A 26,629-nucleotide genomic window follows, 5' to 3' on the forward strand; every position below is an offset into this window, starting at 1 on the left:
TCCCAAAGCATTATGCCATTATTTTGAATTGGTGATGGTTTGCATTGCTGTTTAGAAGATCACGTATTTCCTCTGCATGTGTTGGTTCTTCAGTATTCCTGACTTGCTGCCACATATTTGACAACCATGTATTCACACAAATTTGATGTCCATCCATGTCATGTTTTTCTATGTAATATTAAAGTAGAATTTTTAAGAAGAAGAAAAAAACGTCAATTAAAACCTGAAACAGAATGATAAAAGTGCATCATATTTCAGCTGAACAATTTAGTGAACATCAGGTAGTGAGGATAAGCATTTTGAAATTAATTTTGTTTGTGCTAAAATTCAATTTTGTAATAAAAATAAATTAAAAAGATAAGATTGATCATTTATTGCTTGACCTAATGTTTTTGTAAAAAGTAAAATAATTTGTCTGGAATTTGTCAGCTGTTTTTCATCTGTGGCCACAACAGTAGTTAATCACAAGTGAAGAATATTTCCTCTGAAAAAATGTCAGGTTAGAATATACTCAGATTACTGACAACAATAAAGAAATGTGCGATACCTCCAGATGTTTGTTTAGTACTTTGGGCGAATAAAAAAAATCCAGGTGATTCTCATAGAACTGTAAGTTTGTGTAAAAATGTGCAATGCCGGTCTTTATCCACTTGGGGTCGCTTTTGCATTGTTTTTGGTACTGAGGGGTGAGAGGTCGAAGTGGAGAGGTCTTGCTGGGATTTGACAACCAACCAGTAGTTTTTATGCGTTGTTGCTGTGTGTCGCCATCACATTAGAGGAGCCTGTGAGGAGTTTCATAAATTTCAAGATTACAATACTGCATCTGGTCGTTAGTTCACCGAGCAGGACCACACCGACCGAGTCGTTTGGAGGGAATACTGGAGCTAGTTTAGGTGAGTGTTTTAACAGTGAAGCTAACATAGTAGCATTAGCCATGCTAGCCCAGTGGAAAGCATGGAAGCTGCTGCTATACTTAATTTCTTTAAATAAAAAAAAGCTTTTAGTAGTAACTAATCCCTATTCTTGATGATTGTGTACTATACTCTAGTCCCGAAATATACCGTTTAAAGAAGCGACTGTACTCAGGTTGGCGTTTTAACAAAGCTAACATTGCTTTCTTCGTCCCCCCGCAAAAAATAGTTATAGTAATACTTTTGAATAAGTTTTCTAATTACCTCTCTGGTTACTAGATGATGTGACTTGTTTCCCCGGGTTTGTTCTTGATATAAGAATTAAATTAGTCGTATATTATTTGGGAATTAACTTCACGGAGAAGCTAACATCGCTATATGTCTGATTGTTGTGCTAGCCTTTAGCATGGTGCCAAAACAAACTACGTATAGATTCTAAAAGGGTAAAACATATTAAATCAACATTTTAAGGCACTGTTAGTTGTGACAAACACTTTTTTTACTTGTGCACTTATGATTTAAGATTATGATGTGTAAGTACGTATTGTATAGCAAGGTTTTTGTATATTGATTGAATCTATAGATGCTAAATATTGTTTCAAGTCTAAAACATGCATGCATGGTGCTAATTACATGATGTATTAGTTGTTTGCTAATTTGAAGCAGATGAAACTAATAGGATCGTGCTGCTAGTTAGGGAAGTGTCAACTGCAAAGTGAATCAGTTTATTCTTAGTGATGGGTTTCAGGTGAGCTGTTGGTTTGCCTGAAGTAAAGGCAATAATAGTTCGAAACTTCTGTAACTTGTCCTTTTTAATATACAAGTGCCAAATTTAGGTTTTTGAAGTGGCTCATATTTTCAATGTGGTGTTGATCTGTTGCATCAAACACACGCAGCTCCCTGGGTATGTCTGTAATGTCCGTGTTATAACTTGCAGATGATGTTGCAACAAGGTTGCATCAGCTCCCCTCCATCTATTCATGTGCTTTCTCTCTTGGGAAAACTCCTAAATAATTTTAACAACTCTGAAATATATTAGGTTAAATTTACAGTGAGTGGATAATAAGTAATAAATGTTACATAGTTTGAAAGTTTCTGCATGTTGTTCTCCAGGAATAATTAATAAGACATAATTAGCTGGGTCTTTTTCCTGCTTCTCTTAAGCATTCAGTCTAAAATGATGCGACCAATACAGAAATAGTCCGCCTGTCTCACATCATTAGTTATTGGGACCTGGTTACTGATTGACAGAAACTTTCCCTCTTCTGCTCGTAAACTGCTGTGTTGCAGCTCATTCACAGGGAGCTTGTCTCTGCGGTTTACAACAGGACTGATGGTCTCCGCTTATCAACGGCGCATGCTTCGGCATTATGCAACTATGTCACTGAATTTTGATGCAGTTATGCCTGGGAGAATGGATGCAGCCTGAAGCTTTCTGGGATGTCGGTGGTTATTGTTTTTGGCTGTTCGATGCATGTCTTGCACGATACCTAACGGTGCTTCAACATGCCGCTGCAATCAATGAAACCTGGGGCGGCTTTCAAATTGGGCTTTTTTGGAAGGGTTGAAAAGAGGTAAGAATTTTAACTTTCTCCCCAACTGTTTTATTTTAAGATTTCCCTTTGGGTTGAGTTCTTTTTGCTGATGTGTTGTTGTAAAGCTCACCAACTCTCCACCTAATGGAGGTCATTCAGGGCCAAAGTGAGCTTTATTAATGTAGCCAAAAACTTTGTTAGACAAAGACATGGTAAAAAGTTTCTGTCTAAAGGATTTCTTTTGAAATTTGCAGAGTTTTTGCTTTAAAGTATTCCAAACTCTTTCTGATTATCACCTGCCAGACTGGCTGAAAAGAACACAAACCCTCCATTGTGGGGCTGCTGCCTACCAACACTTTGCTGTTGGCCGTTGTCCAGTGGCCACTTTCTTTGTTGCGCTGGTGTTTGTAAAGACTCCTTCAGCCTTGCCATGCTTTTAGGGCAGCAATGTCTTGGAATCCTTGGCCTGAGAGCTGCGACCCAAGTAGGAGTGAGTTCAATGGGAGGTGGCCACAGCCGGGCCTGCACCCGGCTCGCCGAGTTTCCGATCAGCTCAGGCCCGGATTAGTTCACTGACGGAGATGCTGCTGATCCCTTTTGCCGAATCAGGCCTTGCTGCTGCACCCACATAATCCTGCAGCCATCGGCGAGCTGAACTGACAGTTGAAAGATGGAGGTTTTCATTCAGAGGTTTCAGTGAATGCCTAGCAAGAAGAAATGAGTGGGACTCTGACACTTCTCTGGTAACAGTCTGGGAAGGCTTTACTTCAAACTCCTGTTTTTTGGCTTTGCAGAAGCCATTGTGTAAGCTTGCCGTTGCTGTGTTTACTGTTTGGAGTATTTATAACAGCGGATCAAGAAGCTCCTGAGGAGAATTCCTCCCAGGGAATGTTACTGTCGCTCCCGGGGGGAAGGGCCAAGTCGTCACAGTCTTTGCTTGACTCGAGAAGGCAGCGCTATGTCAACCACAACGCACAGATTAGGCTAAAAAATCCCAGCGCTGCCGCTTTCAAGGGCCGTAAACAGGTGGGACCCCGACAGATAAACCGCTCTCCCATCAGCAGGTACTGTCACTGCGGCGTGAAGCTTTTGTGTTTGACACAGTGGCTGATGTTGTATGGAGGTAAGAGAGAGGGTTAGTGAGAAAAAAACCCAAAAAACAATACCTATGCTGTTGAGATTTCTGCTGCAGCTCTGCTTGTGTTTGCCTGGAAAACTTAAACTCTGATATGAAGCGAGACGGCACGCCACCTGTTTGCTGAGGGAACAGACAGAAGCTGAGATTGAGTTGATACAGGAGGGAAGATGTTTCTGTAGCAGGTGAAACACCCAGAAGACAAAGATTTCACACAGCGTTCACCTGTTACTGTTCAGGCTGCTCTCAAGTGAGAATAAAACTGTATTTATCTCAGGAGCTCAGAGTTGGAGTTTGTAATTTTAATATTTGTGCCATTTCTAATTGAATGTGTAACAATTTGTTATGCTTTTTTAGTAGATTATTACCATTCTTACTGAATTTATGCCTCTGAACTTTTATATTATTAGTTTGAACCGTTGGTTTTTTTAAATGGTAATTACAAAAAGAAGAATTAAGAATATATTAAATATTCAGTGCAGTGTTTTTTCAATAAATAAAAAAGAAACTCAGGCTACAGCTAACAGTTATTTTTTAATTGATTTATTATTTTTAGAATATTTAGCATGTTCTGCACATTTTTGTCTAACCCTGTTAGTGTTTTTATACAATATAAGAAATACATTAAAAGTTGCAAACTAAACAATTATTTGATTCCTTTTCCTGTATAAAAAAATAAAAAAATTTATTTCCTAAATTGCAATAACATGGTATTCCTTTTGATCATTTGTAGCAAAGGATGCATCTGCAGCTAAAAAATTCTTCTAACATCAGCGTGTGAAAAGCTCAGCCCATTCTTTTTGCCTTGCATCAATACAGTGTACGGCTGAGTTCTGATTATTTTTTCATTTAACAGATGAATAATTGGATAGCAAAAGGTGCAAAAACAGAAATTATTTTGAGACAAAAGTATGTTTTTTATCTTTAGTGAAAATGAATTAGTTTTTGGCCTAATTACTGCTCTGAATATGCTCTTTCAACAAATGGTTTTTTTGAGTCTTTATACTCCAGTTAATGACTAATCAATTACTTAATTGGTTAAATATTATCTTAATAATTGATTCATCATGATTAATCCGGTCAAAGTTGTCAGCCCTAAGATAATCAGTTATTCATTAGTTTTTCTGAATGTTTTGGTAAAGTCTGAGCTGTTTGGGAGTACACACAGCAGTTAGGCGTGTACTCCCCTTTATTCCTTCCTGTTAACATGGAAACACACCCAGAATGTCTTCCAAGAAAATGGGCTTGTAAGTGTTGTTTTCCTCCAGGTGTGGATGGTTTGAGTTGGATGTTTTCTCCAGCGGGAATGTGCCCACACCTTTTTGGCTTCTGAAAGAGTTGTGTGTTTAACACTGTCTAGCATGTGACCACAGTTGGAGCTGGAAAGGAAAACAGGTCATTTTTTCAGTCGCCACCATGTTTGCTAATGGAGTGGGAGTGTAAAATTGGTCTGGTGTTGAAGGCGTCACAGTGTCTTTTTCTGTTAATGTAGTATAGGAATTTCCCTTATAAGAACCAACATGAATCATTCTTACCACTTCTTCTGGAGTTTCGCAACAAAATCTTGACAGACCTGAAATGTACTTTATATTTTTTTTCCTCCTGCATTCTAAGAGATTGCCTTGATTTCAGGTTGTTGGTGAGAAAGACAAGATATTTTGTAATGTAAACCTGTTGAACTTTTCACATATTTGGACTCAGGTGTCTGGATGCTCCGCGGCGCACCGTCCTCGGCCGCCCTGTGCTTCCCAATGGCCGGGAGTTGACCACAAGCACGAGGATGACGCTGCGCGAGCAGCTGAGAGAGAAGATCTCGGCGGCCTTTTACCGCCACGGGCTGCTGTGTGCCTCCTACCCAGTACCCATCATCCTTTTCACCTCTGCCAGCATCCTCACCTGCTGGTAGGTTCCCAGTGATGAGGCACTTATGCTTCTGTGCTCATTTCTTTTATACATCATAATCATTTGGACTTGTAGAAGTATTCATGCCCCTTGAGTTATTTTCCCCCCAAAATTCAATGTAGTACTTTGAGATTTTATGTACATCATTTACACAAATAGTGTTTAATTGTGAAATGGAGGAAAAATTCTGCATGGTTTTAAATTTTTATTCACGAATGAAATGCTAACATTGTGGTGTGTATTTGTGTTTAACCCCTTTAAGACACTGATAAACTCATGATTCACTTTATGACACACGGTGGTGGGAGCATTATGGTGTGGGAGTGATTTATTTATTTTTTTTTTCACAAGCATCCTGGGGAAGGTTGAGTCATAATACAAGAAGAAAAGCTTGTTAGATGCTGCAAAAGACTTGATGGTGGGGCTAAGATGACATTTAAGAGCAACTGACCTCATTGAAATTCACCTCAGGAGCTTCGGGATTTTTATTTGAAAGAAAATGTTAAAACAGCCCTTTTTTATTTCTCACATTCTTCCATACTGCTATATGTTGGTCTAACACACTGGTGAAAAATATTCTGAGGTTTGTGGTTGTACCTGTCATAGTGTGAAATAGTCTTGAGGCGCTTTCTGCTTTTCATGTTTAACAAACATGAGTTAAACATTTCTCTGTGCTTTTTGTAGATCAGAACTTTTTTTATTTATATTTTTGCTGATTAATAATTCTTGTTTTAGGCGATTCATTATTGGACATGTACTCTATTTTTTTCTGGACTAAAAAATGCATTACGAAGAGGGAGAAAAATGTGATTATAAATCTCATTTATAATAAATTGCAGGATGATAAATGGGGAAAAACGTGACCTACACTCTGGAAAATACTGTAGTTTAAAGTGTGTTTATTTATTTTCATATTAAAAGAGCAGGATGTCTGTGTATCCTGAAAGTCTTAAATTAATTTATCTAAAATTAAGGTCTTAAAATAGCTGAAATCCGTAAGTTGTCCTTTAATACGTCAATGACAAGTCTTAAATTTTGTTATTTATATGTATGTGTTTATCTTACAGGATTTTCTATCAGACAAAAGTTTGAGACACACTCAGACGTCCTCATTGCGTTTTGTGACTTGATGCTGCCGCTAACTTACTGCTAACATACTCTTGCTAGGTAGCTAGCTTTTTTTGTGTCCGTCGTGGGTATGTGCAAATTTATCACCAATTGGCTGGATGAGTTTGAAGATTTCAGTGGAGATATAGGTCTTCAATTCCACTCATTATGATCTTAAAAAGTCTTGAATTTGAATTGGTAAAACCTCCAGAAACCTTGTTAATGACTCTTGTTTTATGCAATGCTTATTTTGGACAAATAGTTTAAAGAGTGTTTATTTATATTCCATGCTAAAGGAGGGCCTCTTTCATCTTACGATGAAGTCTCCCTTGTTTTCAAGTGCAGCTCTTTTAGAGGCTATAAACACCTTTTCGTCTACGGCTGTTTGAAAACTTTAGGTTCAGACTTGCTCTGTTCTCGCAGAGCTTGGACTTTGCTCTGACTCTTGTGAAAAATATTTTGGAGACTCATTTGCCGTTTTTGACATGCCGCCCCAATAACACATGAAAGGTGAGCAAAGTTATCATACAGTGTGGACTCACTGAACTGCACAGAATAAAGAGAAGATTTGGCTGAGTTCAAGGCCATCTGTACACACATAACAGCTCCCCCTCTGGCAGCACCACCACTCACTTAACACGTGCACATACAGTGCCTGCTCTTGCTAAATAAGTGGCCTAAGGAGAGGACATAGGTCAGAGACTTGCTTGGGCCCCATCAGTGCAGGGATTGTAAAACAATCTCGCCAATCTAAAACACACTCATGCACCTGCTGCGTGTTCGCCCTGCAGCACGCTGCGGCAGGGTGCTGGCTGCCACCCGAGGGGAAAGCGAGGGAGGAAAGAGCTCATCGACAGGGCTGTTAAAGGCAATGCTGGGGCTGTGAGAAAGTGGCCCTGTGAGAATGGGATGCCTGTCTCTCCATCTGCCTGACAGGAGGGGGTTTGGCCAAACACAAAAGAAGCTTTTGTGTAGGTACAGTGACCTAGAAGCACCGGAGGAGGCCATGGAAAGCTTAATGGAGGGAGGGGGATGAAAGAGAGAACAAATACTTTTAAAGGAGTAAAAAATATTTGGACAAGAGCACATCATGCACTTTCAGGGAATGCATGGATCCTCAGTGTTAATCAAAACGAGTGAATCAGCAAACTGAGATTTCTCTGTCTCGTTTCAACAGCGCCCAGTTAGTGCAAGACTCTGCAAGAAAGACTAATTGATTCAGACAGAAAGCCCTCAGTTTTATTTTTAACTTGAGAATGCTGCTTTGAGTCAGTTTAGGACTAAGAGAAATTAAAGACTGGAGATGATGTCACTAAGCCTGAGATGAAAGAAAAAAAGTCTTTCTCGGTGATAAATTGTCCCAGATATTATTGTGGTAAATAATAATAATGTCATTTTGAGACCACTTTCAACTATTCTAATAATGATAATGACATTTTAATGCAAGTGTACACTCTCAAAGGTAAAAAAATCTTTCTGAAGAACATCTAACACTGGAACTGCAAAACACTTTAAATATCCAAAATAAACAACAACAATAATTAAAATGAATTATGAAGTCTGTAACCAAGATTGCATTTCAAAAATTGGACAGGCAAAAGTGCCAGGCAGGATTTTGTAGGAAGAAAAAAAGGTGAAAATTTACTACTTTTAAAAGTTGAAAAGTATCAAATGTTTGCAAATTCTTTCAAACTGTAGCTTTTAAATTGTATTAAATGGAAGCATCTCTAGTTATTGTTGTGTAGATATAAATGATCAAACTCATTTTGATTTATCATGTGGTTAATGTATTTATTGCTTGTTGTGACAGACTTTGCTTTTATTAGTACATTTGCAAACATTGACATGCCTCCCTCTGGATTTTTCTACCTGTCTCAGAGAAAAATCAGAATCTCACACACATCTCCATTCATCATCCACAGCTCAGTACTGGCAGCATTTTTCCTGTTTTAGCACAAGCAGGACAATGTTGGCTCCCACACAGGCCCAGGCATGTAAATGGTGTTGACTCTTGATTGAGATGGACCAACCTAGCTGTAGGAGAAAAATGAAACACTTCCCTCTTTATGCAACTTGTTCAACTGGGACTAGCAGGAAAAGCCAGAGGTGCCGGTTTCATCTTTCCTGAGGAGTTCATCAGCCACAGACAAGGAAACACCCAGATTTTTCATGACTGTCGGTTCTTTGTGACTTTCTTTGTGGCCTCTTACAGCGAACCGGTTCTTTGATTTTATTATTCTAATAAAATATTTGACATATATTTTGAAAACACATCCGGACTCACAGGTAGTATCTCTGTTGTCGTTCTGCCAGCTATCCGTTGCTGAGGCTTCCCCTGCCCGGGACGGGTCCTGTGGAGTTCACCACAGGGGTGCGAGACTACAGCGTCCCTTCCCATGAGCCTCTGGGAGACCTAGAACGGCCAGACTGGGTAAGAGATTAGAAGTCACATGTATTTAAGGTCTGCAACTACTGATTGTCTTAGTAATTGATTAATATGACAGTCGGATAAAATAATTGGCACATTCTGTTTTTTATTTAAGCGCCGAAGTCTTTTTTTATGCAATATTACAAATACAAAGATTAAAATAAACAATTCAGTTATTTTTTTTAAATAGAAAAGAAAAAACTTTTGTCGCCTAAAACGCAATAATATATAACTTCTTATGAAAAATCCTTGATAATTTGTAACATAAGATGCATCTGCAGCTAAATAAATGCTTTTAACATCAACATGTAAAAAGCTCAACACTTTCTGCTTGACTTAACACCAATACAGTGTAGGGCTGATCTGTTGACTGAATGTCTGATTAATCAAATAATAATTGGATAGCAAAAGTAGGGCTTAGTAGAGATTTTTTACTGAATTTGAACCTGGTGAAGCTAAAACTATGCTACTTGAGAAGGTTTGGGGAGAACATATTTACAGACAAAGTGGAAATATATATATATATATATATATATATATAATGCCTGACAGGAGTTATATTTCCTATGAATGAGTCACCTATGTGTGTTTGTGCTGCAGTACCATGGGCCTCCGGTCGCCTACATCCAGCAGGTGTTGGTGAAGGCAGCCGTGTCTCCGTGGGACAGCAGCCTCGTGCCGGTGGACGTGTTTCGGTCACCTCTGGGGAAAGTCTTCAGTCTGCTGGAGGAGATTCGCAACCACGTCCACACCGATGGGTAAACACACCTGTTACACCAACAGTTTGTTTTCGTGATGAACCGGCCTCCTCACGTTTTGCAGGAGGTCAAACAAACTGCTGACCTCAACCTGATTTGCGTCAACAAAAAAGGAAAACATCCATGACCTTAAAAACAAAAAAAAAGATACTCTTTCACTTGTTTGGCAGCTGCACTGTACAAGCTCTGATGTGCACTGATATGTAGGTCAGGCTCTGGTTTGCTGATGATCTGGGATGTTTTTCAGCATATGGAGATACTAGGCATATTTTCGTATTAACGTTTCCAATCACTTCTACCTTCTGGGTTCTTCTCCTTCCAGCTCTGGCATTCGAAGCCTGGAAACGCTGTGTCTCCAGGTGACAGACTTGTTTCCAGGGTTACGGCGGATGCAGTCAGTGTTGCCAGAACATGGCTGCCTCCTCGTCTCTCCTGGCAACTACTGGCAGAACCAGCGAGACCTGTTTGACTCAGACTCGGACCTCCTCAAGACCATTCAGAAACACGAACCGAAAGGACTGCACACCTCAGCGACACTGCGAGGTAGAAACTCTGCTGATGATTGATGATTATGCAGGATGGATGCAGAGGGAGACGGTTAAACCTAGAACCCCAGCCCATCAAGTTGTTCTCACTTTTTTTAACCCCTTAACTGTTATCACATTGCATGTAAACTTCATTGCATTAATTTGGAATTTCTTTGCGATAGGCCAATACAAAGTAGTGCATTTTTTTTAAGAAGTGAAAGGAAAACTACATGTTTTTTTTTTGTTTTTTACTTGCTTTGAAATAAAAATCTGAAAAGTGTGTCATTTGGTCTTTGTGATGCTGTCTGTTCACTAATGTTCTTTAACGAAACCTCTGAGTTCATTAGCTGCGTTTCCGTTATAAATGTACACAAAATGTTGTCAAAATGTTTCGCAATTGTGGTGTTTCCTTAAAATAAGAAATGTAATTAAAATCACACGTAAATATGTTTGGTATAAATTATTAAAAAACATGCTGCGCCATGTTTTTTTATTAAAAACATGCACCATGTCTGGTTGTTGATCACATGACTCATGTGATGGTAAAAAAGTGTTTCCATTGCAGTTTTGTGAAATACATTGATTTTGGTTCAGCTGAAACAAACCTTTTATGCAAGTTTTTTCAAAATTGTGGTGTTTGCATTAAGCAAATTTATTTTTGTAATTCCAATTTATATAATTATATTATCATTGGAAACACATCTATTGAGTCACTTTCTTTAGATTGAGATAAAAAAAAATGATGAACCTTGGGTTATAGTTGATTGTATGCATTAATTTCATTTGTAAGAGTTTTGCAAAATATTCATGGCTATATAATTATTTATTACTCTATATTGCTAAAATTCTTAAAATATACATTAATTTATGTCTATATAATGAATGCAAATGGCAAACCAAACAGATTTTAAAAAGTGTGCTTTTTGCAAAGATCTTTCAAATGATCTTGGATCACCTGTTGTAAGTCGCTTGTGAGCAAGGATTAATCAAACTAATGAACTAAAAGGCTTTTATGCTGACTTTGCACAAGCAGTTTAATTTCTATGGACCTTATAATAATGTATCCTAGTATATTCTAGCATATTGCCCCACCTCTCCATTCAAGTGTATCTGTTTTATCTCCTTACAGCAGCATGACATCAACATGTACCAAACGCTGGTCTGGTTTGGTCTTATACAGCAGTAATAAATGATTTCATATTTGTGAGGTTCATGGTGGTTGTTTCATCTATAATGAACACCCTCATATTCCTGACAACCGAGGAGTGACTCCTGATCACGCTGAAGTCATTTGTCTGACATGTGGTCTGTGGCCACAACCTAAAAATGTAATTCAGGGCAATTTGCTTCAGTTTTGGGTTAAAAAAAATAATTCAGTCTTTGTGTGTTTCAGACCTGCTGTTTGGCGTCCCTGGAAAGCACACAGGAGTCAGTCACTACAACAGGAAGAGAGTGGTCACATACACAATCACTGTGGTTCTTTCTAACTATGATGCAGGGTGAGTTAAAAGGCAAAAAAAAAAAAAAAATCAATTTCTTTGGATGGTATTTTTAATACTTTAGACATTTAGACAGTCATGAATCCTCCTGACTGGAATATCAATGTTTTTAACATAAGAGTTTTTTTCTCCTCTTAGGATTTAATGCCGCATTAATTCGGAAACACCTGTTGATATAAAGCGTGGATGTTCTGTATAATTTAAATGTCAGAGGATTCCAAGGCCTTTCTGCTTAAAACTGCTGCATAATTGTTCTTTCGGAAAGGAAATTATTTTTCCGGCCTTAGAATTAAACCACTGCAAATGTACAAGTTAAGACCAAAACATCTTGACTTTATGTGCGAGTCCTGTTTTTTTTTCCCATCAGGTTACATGTAATAGCTATGTACAATTTAATCATTTTGCACCCAAATCTGCTTGATTGCTTGATATATTCATAGGAAATCGACCAAAATGATATGGTTATAATGTTGTTTACTTTTATTTATGTGGTGACATGTCACGTGTTGCTCAGCCCAGCTCAATCAGTTGTAGGTCCTCCCAATTGCATTTAAACACCTAATTCTTTAAAAGCATTCATACTTGCACCCTGTTCTGATGCAGGTAAACATATTAAAGGTTTGAGTAACAATAATATACAAAAAATATTCAAATGTGGTGCTCTTATAAACTGAATCGAGGGAAAACTGCTTTTGTACACTCCTTTGCCCTTTCTTTTGTTTTGTTTAATTATCGTCACGTTGTTCGTGTGTGTGTTCAGCTTTCTGAGTAGCTTACGGACCCGTCTGAAGCAGCTTCACCCGTCGGCCAACTGCAGCCTGAGAGACGACCACATGGTTCACATCCACTTCAAGGAGGAGATCGGCATCGCTGAACTAATTCCCCTCGTCACCACGTACATCATCCTTTTTGCCTACATCTACTTCTCCACCCGTAAGTCTACGCTGCACGTCCGTCCTGCGTCTTTGATCCATTTTGGCTCCACTCTGCGTTTATTTAATTTTTTGTAAAGCGTACATTCAGACCCTTGGCCGCTGTGCCTTTGTTTGTGCACGTTTGTTTGAGTGCCAAGGTTGTTCCTGTCTGGCACAGGGATTATCCTCACACTGGAACATTGCACACCTCTGTAAGAATGCAGTAAGCAAACCTCCAGCAGCTTCCAGGGAAAACATTACTTCAGAGAACAAACATAAGCACTCAAGACAAAGCTTTAATTCAAATTCAATGAGTTAAAAGACATTTTTCCCCTTTTAAAAGCAGTTTTTCCAAATGTTTCCAAACAAACTGCGTATGACTGCAGTCTTTATTTACTGTATGCCAGTAATCTTTTTTGATATCCTCCTATTATGCTAATAACATCTGGAAAGCTTTATTAGCCTGTTTATTCTTAAAACAGCAGGTTTCATTTAACTTTTTTGAGGTATTACTTGAATATAAAAAATGTGCTAAATTTACTGTTACTTCAAAACAGGCACACAGTGTTCATTATTTGTTTACATACTTGCCTTTTTTAACCTCTTTTGTAATATTGAGATCTCAACTGTCTTGAAAAGGAGATCTGGGTAATGTAGTAAAAATAAAGATAGGAGTAAATTACCGTTTAAATAGTTTTGCAGCACTTAAACAGTTATCTAGAGTTTTTTTTAAAGGAACTTTAAATTAATTCACCAGTTTGACGGTTTCCTGGTGCACATTTTGTCTCACCACATGTAACCTTTGTTTGTTTTCGGGCAACTTTGCACTCTGAAGTCATTTTTTTCTTCATTCATTCGTTAATTGGTATTTTTTTAACTGAAACTAAATTTCAGTTTTTGTTTTACTCAATCATAACAGAAAATTCAGTTTTTGTTATGATTGAGCACAGCCAAAGAAGATGAAATGTAGATTTTTGGCTAATTGAGTTTTTGCCTTACTTATTAAAACCCTAAAATTGACCGAATGTTCACTTTCCTTTAACTAAGACCGTATAAGCCATAACGTAAACTTGAGATAAAACAAATTGGATTAGAAATTGGTTACATTTTTAGTTAGTCAGAGGGAAATAAAGGCTTTTTTTCATGCTGTTGCAGGTTTGAAGTTGTGAACGAAAGAATTGATAGCTGCTGCTGTGCTAAGCAATAAAATATAAAAATCTTTATTAAAGATTAGTTGTTTTAATTAAAGGTTAACTGTGCATGCAACTGTGCTGTATGGTTTGCAAAATAATTCTATCCATGCTATAATGGATATAATGCTAATGTGTCCATCAGATATTAGTAGCCAGATAGCAACAAAGGGATGACAGTTAATCAATCTCCTCCTTCCTTGCAGGTAAGATTGACATGGTGAAGTCTAAGTGGGGCCTGGCTCTGGCTGCTGTGGTCACAGTCCTCAGCTCCCTGCTCATGTCTGTGGGACTGTGTACGCTGTTTGGCCTGACGCCCACGCTGAACGGAGGGTAGGAGTGCCCACATTTTTCTCATGCTTTGTTAAGATAAAGTAAAAAGGTTTGGTTTGTCCTCCACCACCAGACATGGTTGGGCAGAATTCAACAGTTTTTCATCAGTTTTCACACCCAGCGCTTTTTTTGTTTTGTTTTCAATAAAGGGTTCAAAAAAGCTGCTGAGAGGATCTAAATCTAATTTAGGATGATTTGTTTTAACTGTACTATATGACAGTGAATAAAACTCCCATGTTGTTCATATTTGATATCGCACACTGAAATCATGGCTTTTAGTTTCTGTACTGCTGTTAGAACAATACAGCTCTCGTGGAATCCCCTTCATGTTATTTATTTACCTCATGCATTTATTGAGGTAAACATTTACTCCCCTAGGAGACTGTTAGCTTTATTATCTGTTGCCTTATTCTGCTTACTCACTTGCATTGACACACAACCGACACATGCTTCAGACTTCCTGTTTCCTCCACGCTGACTTCAGACTGATGTCTGTTAATGTTTATAAGCAGAACTCAAAAGTCAGTGTGTCATTGTTGATAGGACAGGAAGCGCTGGGAGTGGAAGCGGGTTGGACTAGTTCAGAGGGAGGAGATCCTGTCTGGTTGACGTTAACTGGTTCGTCCAATCATTTGAGGATTATTAAAGAGCTGACATCGTGGCGTGACAATGGCACCCTGGTGTTCAACCACTGCCTAAGATCCACGCATGTCTGCCGAAGGCTGTGCTCATTATGGGTGGGCTTGCACAAACAAATCCAGGGCAACACCAACTTACCAAACTGTTCAAACTGGAAGATCCATATTTTTAAAAATATTGACTTTTTCTATGCGCAGCTGATCCACTGTAATTTTTAAAATGATTTTTGTTTGATTAATAACTCAAAACACGCAACTTGGCTGGTGTGAACTCTGCTTAGTCATGATTGACTTCATTCACACTCGAGGCTACAGAGCTTATCCCGCGCGCGCGTGTGTGTGTGTGTGTGTGTGTGTGTGTGTGTGTGTGTGTGTGTGTGTGTGTGTGTGTGTGTGTACGTGCGTGCGTGCGTGTGCACTTGTGTGTGTGTGCTTGTGTTTATGTGTGTGATGTAATATGTAGAGCTGCTGACTCCTTTGTGACCCAGTTATACACTTACCTCCACAGCTCCTGCTTATCGGTACTCTCACACTAATCTCTGGTCACTTTGTAATGGGAGGAAATTCCCTGCAGGGATCAATTAGTTGCTAACAAAATGTTCAGATTGGCTGTTTTTCTGAAGAAAACTTTACTTCTCTCAGAAAAATCCCTTTGACAAACAGATTTTATTGCAGTTTGTGTGAGCTTTCTCATTTTTATGACATAATTTTAATGTTAACCTTTTTTTTATGGTGCATGAGGATTATATTTATTTGGCTTGTGGTTGGTTTTCTTATGTGTTTACAACTAATTGAAGAGGCTTATCTTGTGGACCACATAAATCTGATGAAGGTGGATTATTCAGGTGCTTATGCCACGTGTATTTTGTAGTTTATGATAGCTGCATTCACTTTCATATCCAAAGTAGGCCTGGGCAATAAATTGATCTCATTGATTCATTGAATTTTCTGTTTATGAAGATTTAATTTTTTATTTTTTTCACCAATGCATGCTTTGTATCTTCATGGATCAGAGTTATATCAGCCCTCCCATTACATACTATCTTGTTTAACAAACATGTTTTATAGCTTGTATTTACTTCAAGTTTAAATGTAGGTCAAGTTCCAGAAGGGATAATTAAAATGCAAGCAAGTTTTTTGAAGTATTTTCTGTCATTAAGATATTTTATTTGTAAAGCAGATAGCCCAGCCTAATCTGAAGTGAAGAAATATGTGTAGAGAACATTAAAGAAAGTATCTGAGTACAAGCATAAAGTTGCCTAAGGCTGGTTACAGCCTTCATGAGGCAGTGATAAGGAGACGGATCATTCTGGTCTGTAATTATTTCAACATGGTGGTGAATAACATCTTGGGTCAAAGTGTGAAATTCAAAAAAACAGAAATTCTACCGTCGTCCAAGCAGATGTTATTTCTGCTCCTGTTCTGAGCAGCTGTGTTAATCGTGGTCCAGCACATTTCTTCCCACAACTTAATAACCAAAATGCTTTGTTGGCAGAAGTGAATAGAAGCAGCTGAAAATCTATTTTCCTCACATAAAGCAGCCAACACAGTTAAAATTTTAATTTTCACAATGTAATATTTTAGCCATCAAACTCTATCAGTCTAATTACAGTTTCTTAACATGTTCCTTATCTGCCAGGAATGGATCTAATATTACAAATTTTGTTGAAAGGAGAAACATCTTCAGAGAACTTTTATCCAGCTCACCATGTACGATGTGATGTCTGAATGCTAAGAGTGTTTATGAGGTTAGAACGGGTCTTCGTCAGTCAGAAGAGTTCCTCTAAATGACAATGCTGCAAACGCCAGTTGTGATTTCTTTAAGATTTTGAAGCTTTCTGACTCTTATATGGTTAATGTACCTTTTGTTTCCTTGCAGTGAGATCTTCCCTTACCTTGTTGTCGTGATCGGCCTGGAAAATGTGTTGGTGCTCACCAAGTCTGTGGTTTCCACCCCCGTTGACCTTGAGGTCAAACTTCGAATTGCTCAGGGTAAGGTTTTCACCCAGTCATCCTTTTAGGATTCACTGGGATTAAAAACATGTAGTACCCTTTATGTTTTGTCCTTTGCCCTCACTAGGCCTTAGTAATGAGAGCTGGTCTATCATGAAGAACATGGCCACTGAGCTGTGCATCATCCTGATTGGATATTTCACCTTGGTGCCAGCTATCCAGGTTGGAGAAATTTGCTTTAATTATTGCATCATGAGAAAAACATGATTGTGTCTATAAAAAAAAAGATAAAGTTAAAGAATATAAAGTGATGTAAACAAATTTTTGTCTTATGCAGGAGTTTTGTCTTTTTGCCGTCGTGGGGCTCGTTTCTGACTTTTTTCTGCAGATGTTTTTCTTCACAACAGTCCTGTCTATAGATATTCGCCGTATGGAGGTGAGACTTGCATGAAAAAACAAACATTTAATAAGAAAACATTTTTTTTTTTTACTTCTGAGAAGGAGTCCTATTTCAGATACAACCTAAGTTACATTAGCTTTTTTGCATACGAGGGTAAACAACAGTGTTTAGCGAATAAATAATAATCAAGAAATTGGTGAATGTCTTCCTATGCAACTTTATTGATGGTAATTTTAAAAATTAATCTAAATTAATTACAGCTGGCTGACCTGAACCGCCGGCTTCCCGCCGAGGCCGGCCTGCCTCCATCAAAACCGGGACCCCTGCGAACACGAGAGGCCCCTCCTCCGCCTCGGCCGTCCCCCCACACAATCACCCTGCAGACCCCGGCCTTCAGGAACCTGAGGCTCCCTAAAAGACTGCGTGTTGTGTACTTCCTGGCCCGCACACGCCTGGCCCAGCGCATCATCATGGTGAGTCAGCTCTTTATGCTACGTGTGCTGACTGGTTTTAGTTTTTAAATTAAGTTTTAAGTCAATTTATTATTTGATTAATCTAATTCTGGTTGCTTTTTTTCTATTAAGCCACTATTGTAGCTGAAGTTGAACTTTTGGGGGGCTTTGTTCTGTTTCTAAGGTCAAAGGTGTTTATTTTTACTTTTTCTTTGAGAAACTAACTCTTAAGGTTGAGGATTCAAAATCATAAAAACGTCCTACATACCAAATGTTTTACGGTGTTTTTATAAGATTATTAGACAATGTCCTGAAGTGGCTGGAGTTCGACTAATGTAGCTCCTCCCCCACCTGCTGCTGCGCTCTGCTGGTCAGCTGGTTGAAAGGTTTCTATACGTTTTCCTCACTTACAAGGAAGACAAAACCAATTGACTCCAAACACTCTGCCTAAGAAGACCACTGGATCTTACTAAATTTGTTCTATTATTCTGTATTTTTAATTAAGTCTATGTATCATAATCAAAATGCCAATGAAAAATGTAGGTAACATAAAATGTTTTATTATTTTATCAGCATCAGGATATTGACTTTTTCTGACTTAAATTAAAACAAATAATTGTAAATATTTTTTTTTAGTTTCTAATGTTAATATTCTGAAATTGTAGTATTTTTATTAAGGTTTATTAAACCATGAGCACAAGTTCCCAAACCATGAGTTGGGAACTTGTGAATCCCAACTCAACAGATTCACAAGTTCTAATCTCACTTTCTCTCCACATTTTCAGGTTGGTACGGTAATCTGGATCGGCATCCTTGTCTACACGGACCCGGCTGGAATCCGCACCTACCTGGCTGCGCAGGTGTCTGAGCAGAGCCCCCTGGGGGACTCTGGTGGAGGCGGTTTAAGCCCCCATCTGGCAGTGGCACCGGTTTTCCGTGGCGGGGATCCTACCAGCACCCTGAGCATCCACCGTGCTCCGGCTCCAACTCCACTACCTGAAAACCAATCGCAAGGTCACCTTGGGCCAGCAGGACCTCTTCCTCACGCCCCGCCCTCCGTGCCCCAGATCACCTGGGGGGCCGAAGATGAGGAAGGATGGAGGAGATTGTCTTTTAGGCATTGGCCGTCGCTTTTCAGCTACTACAATATAACTTTAGCAAAGAAGTGAGTATTGCCTCAAATTACAAATTTAGTATTTTGTCTGTAACTCTAAAATAGGAGACTGGATTTAAACGTTTGTTATATTGAACTTTATGTAACTAGAAAAAGATTTGTAAATACAAATAGAAAATCAATCTTAGTGTATATTGGTTAGGTTTTATTTTCCTTCTGATTTCAGTTTCCAGTTAAATTTACAAACTTTTCTCTAAAATGTTAGCAAAGCGTTATTAGTAACTTTAGTAAAATCACAGCAGTACTTTTATCAAATGACTTGCATTGAAATCATGGTTGGGTCAGATTTTCTCTTTGATTTAAGAACAGGATTATAGTTTTGTTTTTTTTGAACAATCTTAAAAATGATTTAAAAAAATACATGTATCTGCCAGTCATTCAAGAAATACATTTTTATTTTGTTTCAATCTTCTGTTACTTTAAGAGTGGGTTTTATTACTCTGTATAATAATGCTTTTTTATTTTAGTAAAAAACAAAAAAAGTACCCTAATGTTTTCACTATGATTGCAAGATGACATTCTTAATAAATCTAACATTACTCACCTTTGACTTTACCATCAAAATTACTTTCAGCTGCTTTTTTTGTTTTCAAGAAGGCATGAAAAATTAAAGCTGTGTCTTCCTTTATTTTAAAATCTAATTTTTGGATCAAAAATGTCATCTTCCTTGTCAATTTTAGGTACATCAGCCTTCTCCCGGTAATTCCCGTCACGATTCACTTGAGCCCCCAGGAGGCCATTGAAACGCGTCACCCTCAGGACACGAGACACCCTCCTCCACTAATCCCTAAAGTTTCTGCAGATATACAGACAGACCTCACCCTCTACAAGTGAGTACTCTGAAATACACAGACCTCTGTGTATAAAACCCACTTTGTTTCCTTTAAATGCATCAGAAAAGAATATTTTACTTCATTCAGAAAAAGCGTCCTGATTTTATTTCAGTTAGACCAAACATGTCTGGAAGTATTTAAGGTGATGAAATAATTTTAAGTCGTATTTATTTATGCTCATCTAAGAGTTGTGTCTTATATGCAGAATGCTTGTTTACCACATGTAACCCACTTCATATATTTTAAATAATTAGTTGCCTTTGCATTGTACTTTGTGCAAAAGGGCTTCCAAATTATTTTTTAAGAAATGCTACAGAACCTGAGAAAACTAAAGAGTAACGGACAGTTTTAATATCAGACTGACTGCTTGATATCTGAATCTACAGATGGAGCAATCAGGTGTAGAAAAATGTAGCTAATCCTCCTCAGAAAGGATTTCTATGCAGCTGAACTATGCTGGGTTTTATAGTTTACTGAGATGTTGTACTAAGTTTCAGATTTATCATATAAAATCTGGAACTACTTTTCTAATTTCAAATCATTATTAGGCTACATTCACAAATTAACGTGTGATTTTACACAGTTCAGTATTTCTACCCAGTCATCTTTTATCATCTTCTTCATCTACCTTCGCTCCAACAATGTCAGAGTCTGGAGTTGAGTTATCTTTGTTCTGTGTTATATAAGACATTGTGTTTTCTCCCAACTGCAGTTCACCGGAGTGGAAGCTGATCTTTTCATTTCAGTCTGTATGTTAGTTTTCAAATATTTGGGTCAGGGTTGTGACCCTCACAGTTGGAGAAGAGGCTGTTGAGTTCATCTGACCCTGAAACAGATAGAAGACCAGTGTGCTAAAGATCAGTGTTGCATAATTTAATGAGACCCGAAAAACTTCTTTTTATAACATTTTTTATTTTATTTTTTTTTTTTTTTACCACAGGGGGGATAAGTCGGTAAAATAGATTTAAATCGGCTGGGAGATTCTCTTACTAGGAATGTCTCACACAGATTCCAAGTATTCAAAACAAAACATTTCCATGTCCTCTTCCCAGATTTCTGGAAAATTGCTGCTGCTTCATGCTGGTAAAGATAAACCTGAGGCGCCGTTGAGATAACATGCGATTTGCTTTGGAGTCAAGTATAAACTGGTTCTTACACAGAAGTGGAATGTGCACTGGTTTCTTCCCAGACATCCGCTTTGACTGGCTTGAATGGTGAAAACAAAACAAAAAAAAGTAAAAATCATGGCCTAATTATTGCTATTTATGTCAGTTCTGTGTTACATTTTTCTATTTTTTTTCTCCTTTTCTTAGATGAAGAGTTGAGACCAGATACATCTTATCCCCTCATTAGATTTAAACGGAATAAAACAGCAAACCTTTTTGCATACATTTTTTTTTTTTTTTTTCAGAAATAAATGACAAGACGTTGACTGTTTCTTTACGGGCCAGTAATTGGAAGTTTTAACACTTAGACCTTAGGCTGGTTAAATCCTCGCCTTTTCTGTTCTACTTTTTACATTTTTAATTCCTGTTTAAAAAAGTCAAATTCAGGTTACTGTAGTTTAGAAAGTAAAATAACCAAATGTTAGGATTCTTCAAGCTCCAAACTTTACATTAAGTTGTTTCAAAGCCAGTTTTGGTCAGAGAAGGTCATTATCTCATCATCATTTTAACTCCACATTCCTCAGTTGACAGCAGGCGGATTTTCCTTGTCAGCATCTTGTGAAGTATGTTTAAGACATAAACATCTCCACTTGTGCAGATGTTTACATGATCGCCGGTTCATGGATTAGAAATATTTTTTTTTACTGCGCTCATTCTGAGAGAGTTTCATCATTTCTGCCTTCTTCTCCCCACTTCCTGTCCAGGGTTGCTGCTTTGGGCCTGGCTGCAGGCGTCCTGCTGGTTCTGCTGCTCTTCTGCCTCTACCGCGTTCTCTGTCCCCGTAACTACGGCCGAAACGGCGTTGCTCACGGGCGTCGGCGACGAGGCGAACTGCCCTGCGACGATTACGGTTATTCTCCACCTGTCAGTGAGATCTCCCCTCTGCTGCTGAGGGGACACAGTATGGTAAGAAGGGCTTCGGAAGACTAATAAAAATGCTTCACGGTATTATTATAAAGCGTGTTTGCAAACATGACTCCTCTCGTTGGTTCTTGTAGGACATCGAGTGTTTGGCCAGCGATGGGATGCTGCTGGCCAGCTGCTGCTTGGCGGGACAGATCCGTGTTTGGGATGCCCAGACTGGTGACTGTCTGACGGTCATCCCAAAGCAAGGGTGAGGTCACAATCTGAATTTCCTCTTCAGCTACGCTGCCCTTAGAAGCTGCCCAGACTTTAACCAGTTTGATTATTTACAATTCTTCTGTTTGGGACAAGGAAAACAATGAGAACATTTTGTCTTTTTATGAACCCTTATCTGCATTTTATGACGCTGTAATAAAAACACAGAGAGGTCAGGTTGACTTTGTAGGAAGGTTCCACGTTGCAGACTTGTAATTATGACTAATGTACACCCTCCTGATCACTGTAGTTCATCTCTGTGCTCAGTAGCTCTCCAAACATGTTTAAAAGTAAATTGAACCATGAAATGTCGTTAAATTTCTTGAAACAAAAGTGCTTGTAGCAAGTCCTCCAAATGATTTCCTAACTTGCATTACTGGTGCAGCTAAAAATGTTAAATATCATGAAAATATAAGAAAATGGAACCTGCATATTATTTAGATTAGTGACAGAGTAAAATATTTGAAGCCTTTATTATGATTTTTAGAGTTTAGGGCTTACAGATAATGCCAAATGTAATGTTATGTCTGACAAATGTAGCTTTAAAATAAATGTTTGTACTTTACTTTAATTGAAGGAGCACTGATAATTTAAGGGTAACTTTAAACCTTAAATATGAGTTAATTCAGTTTTTAACAAAAGAACTGGAGTCACTCTTACTGGCAATCCCAACATTTCCTACAAAATGAAAGTGATTAAAATATTTTTTAAATTTATGATTAGCTTTTTTAAATTTAATCTGAGTTTTCTGGGAACTAATTAGTAATGCAAGACCCCTGTTTCCAGGGGCCATAAATATGGTGTGACATATAAGCATATTTCTCTTTTTCACTGCCAATGAGGCTTAATGAGGACCCATTTTTATTCATTTTGGCATCAAAAATCTGCAAAGCTTAATGATAAAATGTCTCTCTAGCAACCATTAAATGCTGTTTTTGGAAAGTGTTCTAACATCACAAATGTAAAGATGTGTAGCTTTTTAGACTGTTAATTAGAATTGTGTGCTTTAGTCTGATGAGAGTAACATTGAGCTCTTCATCACTAAACAAAGGACAAACGTTGTAAACAACTTTATTCTGTCTGCTATGTGCACTGAGGAATCTGTGGGTCATCTCTTCATAAGTCCCCATAAAATTTACTGAAGTCCATAAATTATTGGAAATGCTAGATTAAAAAAAACAAAAAAACAGAAAAAATCTCAACATGAAAACAGTTCCAGTCACAAAATTAGTGATTTTGTTCAAAACAATAGTTTTTTTTCCTGCGCTGAATAAATATACGCAAGTTAAAAGTTGGTTATTTATGTTTGTTCAGTAAGAGATTATTTGCATCAACATCAGTATTTACTGATATTAGTCATTTTTAACATGTCGGTATTGGTCCGATAAGTAAAACTGGGCCACATTAACTGATATTTTTCGCCAGCTTGTTGCTGTTTGTTTGTGGAGGTGGAGCTGAGGAGGTTGATCATGCGACGAAAGCGATGCAGCGCATAGTGAAATATATAAAATACTCGGTATAGGAAAATACCACCTCTGCCTGAACAGCGATATTAACATCGGGCCAAGTTTTCACATCAGTGCAGTTTGAAGGCTTTTCCCATCTTCCCTCCCATTTATTGTGACCTCTTGGAGGAAGAAGCAGGCTGCTCTCTCTTCGTATCCATCTGATTGTTCTGTTTTCTCTACAGATTAAGACGATGCAGCAGCAGTGGCTGCTGGGAGCAGCGAGACGTCTGGGACACGATGACTGCAGAGTGCGACTGCGCCTGTGACTCTAGAGACCCGAACCTCAGCTGTGACGGGGCATCGGAGGACGACTGCTACCCGCTGAGACGTCGCACCGCTCCGACCCGGCCGCCTCTCTTCACCGACCAGCCCGACCTGACTCCGCTCATCGACACCAACTTCACCTCCCAGCCGCCCTCCAACCTCGCCACGCCGCCCAGAGGAGGGTTCGACTTCGGAGGGCTGGTGGAGCGCGCCTACATGGAGCATGAGCCTCCGTCGCCGTCTACGTACCCGTCTCCTTCCTCCGCTTCCTCCTCGCCTCCTTCAGCCACACATCTCCAGAGGAGCCTGAGCCTGGGGGACGCATGTGGGCCCCCGAACCAGGCTGCCGGGGCTGGGACGCAGTCCGCTGGAGACTGGGAAAGCTCCGTCTGGGCCATGGAGCTGAGAGGGAATCTGATCGCTGCTGGGAGGAGCAGCGGCAAACTGGAGGTGTGTGAAACTAAATTAAATGTTGTTATGGCTCATTTAATTCAAGAGTTATTGTAGATGCTGATGGCTGTAGGTAATAAAAATCTCTTGTCGTGTTAACCCTAGTTTTGGGTAGAACATATTTACTGACATATTTACATATTGAAATCTTAAATGTAAATCGTATATATTTATTGCACAGTTTTGGCCTAATTTGCTCTGAGTGTGTCCTTCGGCACTGGGCCTTCTGCAGTGTCTGTATGCTCCAGTTAACGATGAACCATTTACTAAATTAGTTGGCGATTATTTCAGTAATCAATTAATCCTGATTAGTAGTCATTCCAGCCCTACTTTGAAGTAAACAACAATTAGAGGTCTCGTGTATTTAAGGAACTAAACAACATTTAAAATAAAGTGAATTTTTTCATGTGGTTCCAGCTGTGGGACGCAGTAGAGGGGTCTCTGCGGTGCAGCAATGAAGATGGAGTCTCTGGTATCACCGCGCTGGCGTTTCTTAACAACAGGTAAAACTCAGATCTTTTACTTGTTGTCTTAAAACAAAAATAAACAAAAACTACACACATATTTATATAGATGTCTGTGTTTTTGTTTATTTAATTTAAAAAATGTTTTCTTTTTGTATCAATTTATTTCTCTTTGCTTATTTTTAACATTTGTAAAGTTGGATGTGAAAAGTGGGAGAAATACATCAGGTTCTGATATCTTTTCTGACTTTCTGTTCTCAGAATCGTGGCAGCACGACTCAACGGGTCGTTAGATTTCTTCACTGTTGAGATTAACAAACCTCTGGGTCTGCTGCAGTACAGAGGTGAGATGATCTTTATAATTATTTGACCTGAAATGTGACACTATTTAGGGTATTCGATTAGTAAATGTGATATAGATTCTTTCAAAAATGTCAATAAACTTCTGTATTAGACATTGAGACAGAAATGGCCTGGAAAAGCTCCAGTAACAGAGCAGTGATCCCTGCTGTGATGCCTTCAGGTGCCCCTGGGCGAGGCAGCATGCCCCCGTCTCCCTGTTACAGCAGCGAGGACCTGATCAGCTGTCAGCTCACGCGCTCTGTGCAGTGTGCCCACCAGAAGCCGATCACTGTGCTGCGAGCGGCCGCAGGCAGGGTGGTCACCGGCAGCCAGGACCACACAGTCAGGGTAAACTCCAAACCTCATACGATTTACTACCACACTGTCTTAAAACGTCACTGGCTTCTCTGTTTTTATAAAACGCAACAGAAAAGGAAACACATACTCTTATTATGTACCGTTTGGTCAGGTTTATCGTCTGGAGGACTCCTGCTGCCTTTTTACCCTGCAGGGTCACTCTGGGGGGATCACAGCCATCTACATTGACCAGGTCAGTAACAATACATCTTTACTCTTCTATCAAATGGCTAAAGCACCAAATAGTCAGACATAATTTAGTCTACAAATGTTGACTATAGAAAACTAAATGTGTTCAGGTTGTTTAAAACAGGGTGTAGTTTTAAATTCTGCAAAAAATGCATTTTTTTCATCATGTAGTTCCTATTTTTTAAAGCTCTGTAAGTAGTTTCAACATTTAACATACAAGGTTATTAATTTATATGATAATATTTCTATGATTTTTTTTTAAATGAAAGTAATCAAAACTTAGACAATGGAGTATGAAATGACTCCATTGAAAGAATGAATGAAGTCGAATAGGACAGGAATAAAGTCATTATTACAAAAATAAAGTTGTAATATTACTAGAATAAAGCCATAATATTATAACTTTTTTATTGTAAAACTACAACATTTTTCTTGTAATATTATGACTTTGTTCTCTTAATTTTATGTCATTTTTTTATTATTATTTTCTTAGCGTGGCCCTAATACTCCATCATTCAAACAAATAGAAAAGTCATCATTTATTTTTTTCATCAGACGATGGTTCTAGCAAGCGGTGGGCAGGACGGCGCCATCTGCCTGTGGGATGTCCTGACAGGAAGCCGCGTCAGCCACGTCTACGGTCACCGTGGCGACGTCACATCCCTGGTCTGCACTACCTCTTGTGTCATCAGCTCAGGACTGGATGACCTCATCTGTATCTGGGACCGCAGCACTGGCATCAAACTGTACTCCATACAGCAGGTACCGAACGGGTCGCAGAAAGTAATAGTAGAAATACAAAGAAGACCAGAGAAAATATGTTTTGCATAACATTTTAAAGTCATTTTTGCCTCTGGGACTCTTCTGTCAGACAAAAGTTTGAGTCGTTTGCAAACGTCTTCACTGCGTTCAGTGAGGCTACTGCTAATTAGTTGCTAATTTACCATTGCTAGCTAGCTAGCTTAATTGCCTCCATAATCTAAGTGCAAATTTATCGCCAGTTGTGAGGACAACATTCGTTTTGGCCACTTGCTGACCTCTGCTGCTCCTGCCAGCAAATATAAGGATAGATTAAAAAAAC

General features: G+C 38.7%; 1 protein-coding gene across 5 annotated transcripts in view; it reads left to right on the forward strand.

The window, feature by feature from the left end:
• The first annotated feature begins 674 nt into the window (after positions 1 to 674).
• Positions 675 to 26,629, forward strand: part of scap (SREBF chaperone) — a 29,561-nt gene continuing 3,606 nt past the window's right edge. Inside the window, exons 1-22 of one of the 5 annotated variants that reach the window (XM_015054405.1) lie at positions 675 to 893; positions 5,283 to 5,483; positions 8,904 to 9,021; positions 9,619 to 9,776; positions 10,099 to 10,319; positions 11,697 to 11,802; positions 12,563 to 12,735; positions 14,113 to 14,239; positions 16,757 to 16,869; positions 16,958 to 17,052; positions 17,168 to 17,266; positions 17,491 to 17,703; positions 18,468 to 18,847; positions 19,537 to 19,686; positions 21,560 to 21,761; positions 21,854 to 21,969; positions 23,665 to 24,196; positions 24,614 to 24,699; positions 24,922 to 25,004; positions 25,184 to 25,350; positions 25,472 to 25,552; positions 26,104 to 26,310. In XM_015054405.1, the coding sequence (XP_014909891.1) occupies positions 5,362 to 5,483; positions 8,904 to 9,021; positions 9,619 to 9,776; positions 10,099 to 10,319; positions 11,697 to 11,802; positions 12,563 to 12,735; positions 14,113 to 14,239; positions 16,757 to 16,869; positions 16,958 to 17,052; positions 17,168 to 17,266; positions 17,491 to 17,703; positions 18,468 to 18,847; positions 19,537 to 19,686; positions 21,560 to 21,761; positions 21,854 to 21,969; positions 23,665 to 24,196; positions 24,614 to 24,699; positions 24,922 to 25,004; positions 25,184 to 25,350; positions 25,472 to 25,552; positions 26,104 to 26,310 (3,549 nt within the window). In that variant the 5' untranslated portion in view covers positions 675 to 893; positions 5,283 to 5,361. Of the gene's footprint in view, positions 894 to 2,234; positions 2,486 to 2,972; positions 3,511 to 3,547; positions 3,570 to 5,282; positions 5,484 to 8,903; positions 9,022 to 9,618; positions 9,777 to 10,098; positions 10,320 to 11,696; positions 11,803 to 12,562; positions 12,736 to 14,112; positions 14,240 to 16,756; positions 16,870 to 16,957; positions 17,053 to 17,167; positions 17,267 to 17,490; positions 17,704 to 18,467; positions 18,848 to 19,536; positions 19,687 to 21,559; positions 21,762 to 21,853; positions 21,970 to 23,664; positions 24,197 to 24,613; positions 24,700 to 24,921; positions 25,005 to 25,183; positions 25,351 to 25,471; positions 25,553 to 26,103; positions 26,311 to 26,629 lie in introns of those variants that run through there. The other 4 variants (XM_015054404.1, XM_015054403.1, XM_015054406.1 and 1 more) reach the window with 4 other exon arrangements.

The sequence above is a fragment of the Poecilia latipinna genome, unplaced genomic scaffold (genome assembly GCF_001443285.1).
Source record: "Poecilia latipinna isolate Pla-1442-1.1 unplaced genomic scaffold, P_latipinna-1.0 Scaffold1250, whole genome shotgun sequence".
NCBI classification, from domain to species: Eukaryota; Metazoa; Chordata; class Actinopteri; order Cyprinodontiformes; family Poeciliidae; genus Poecilia; species Poecilia latipinna.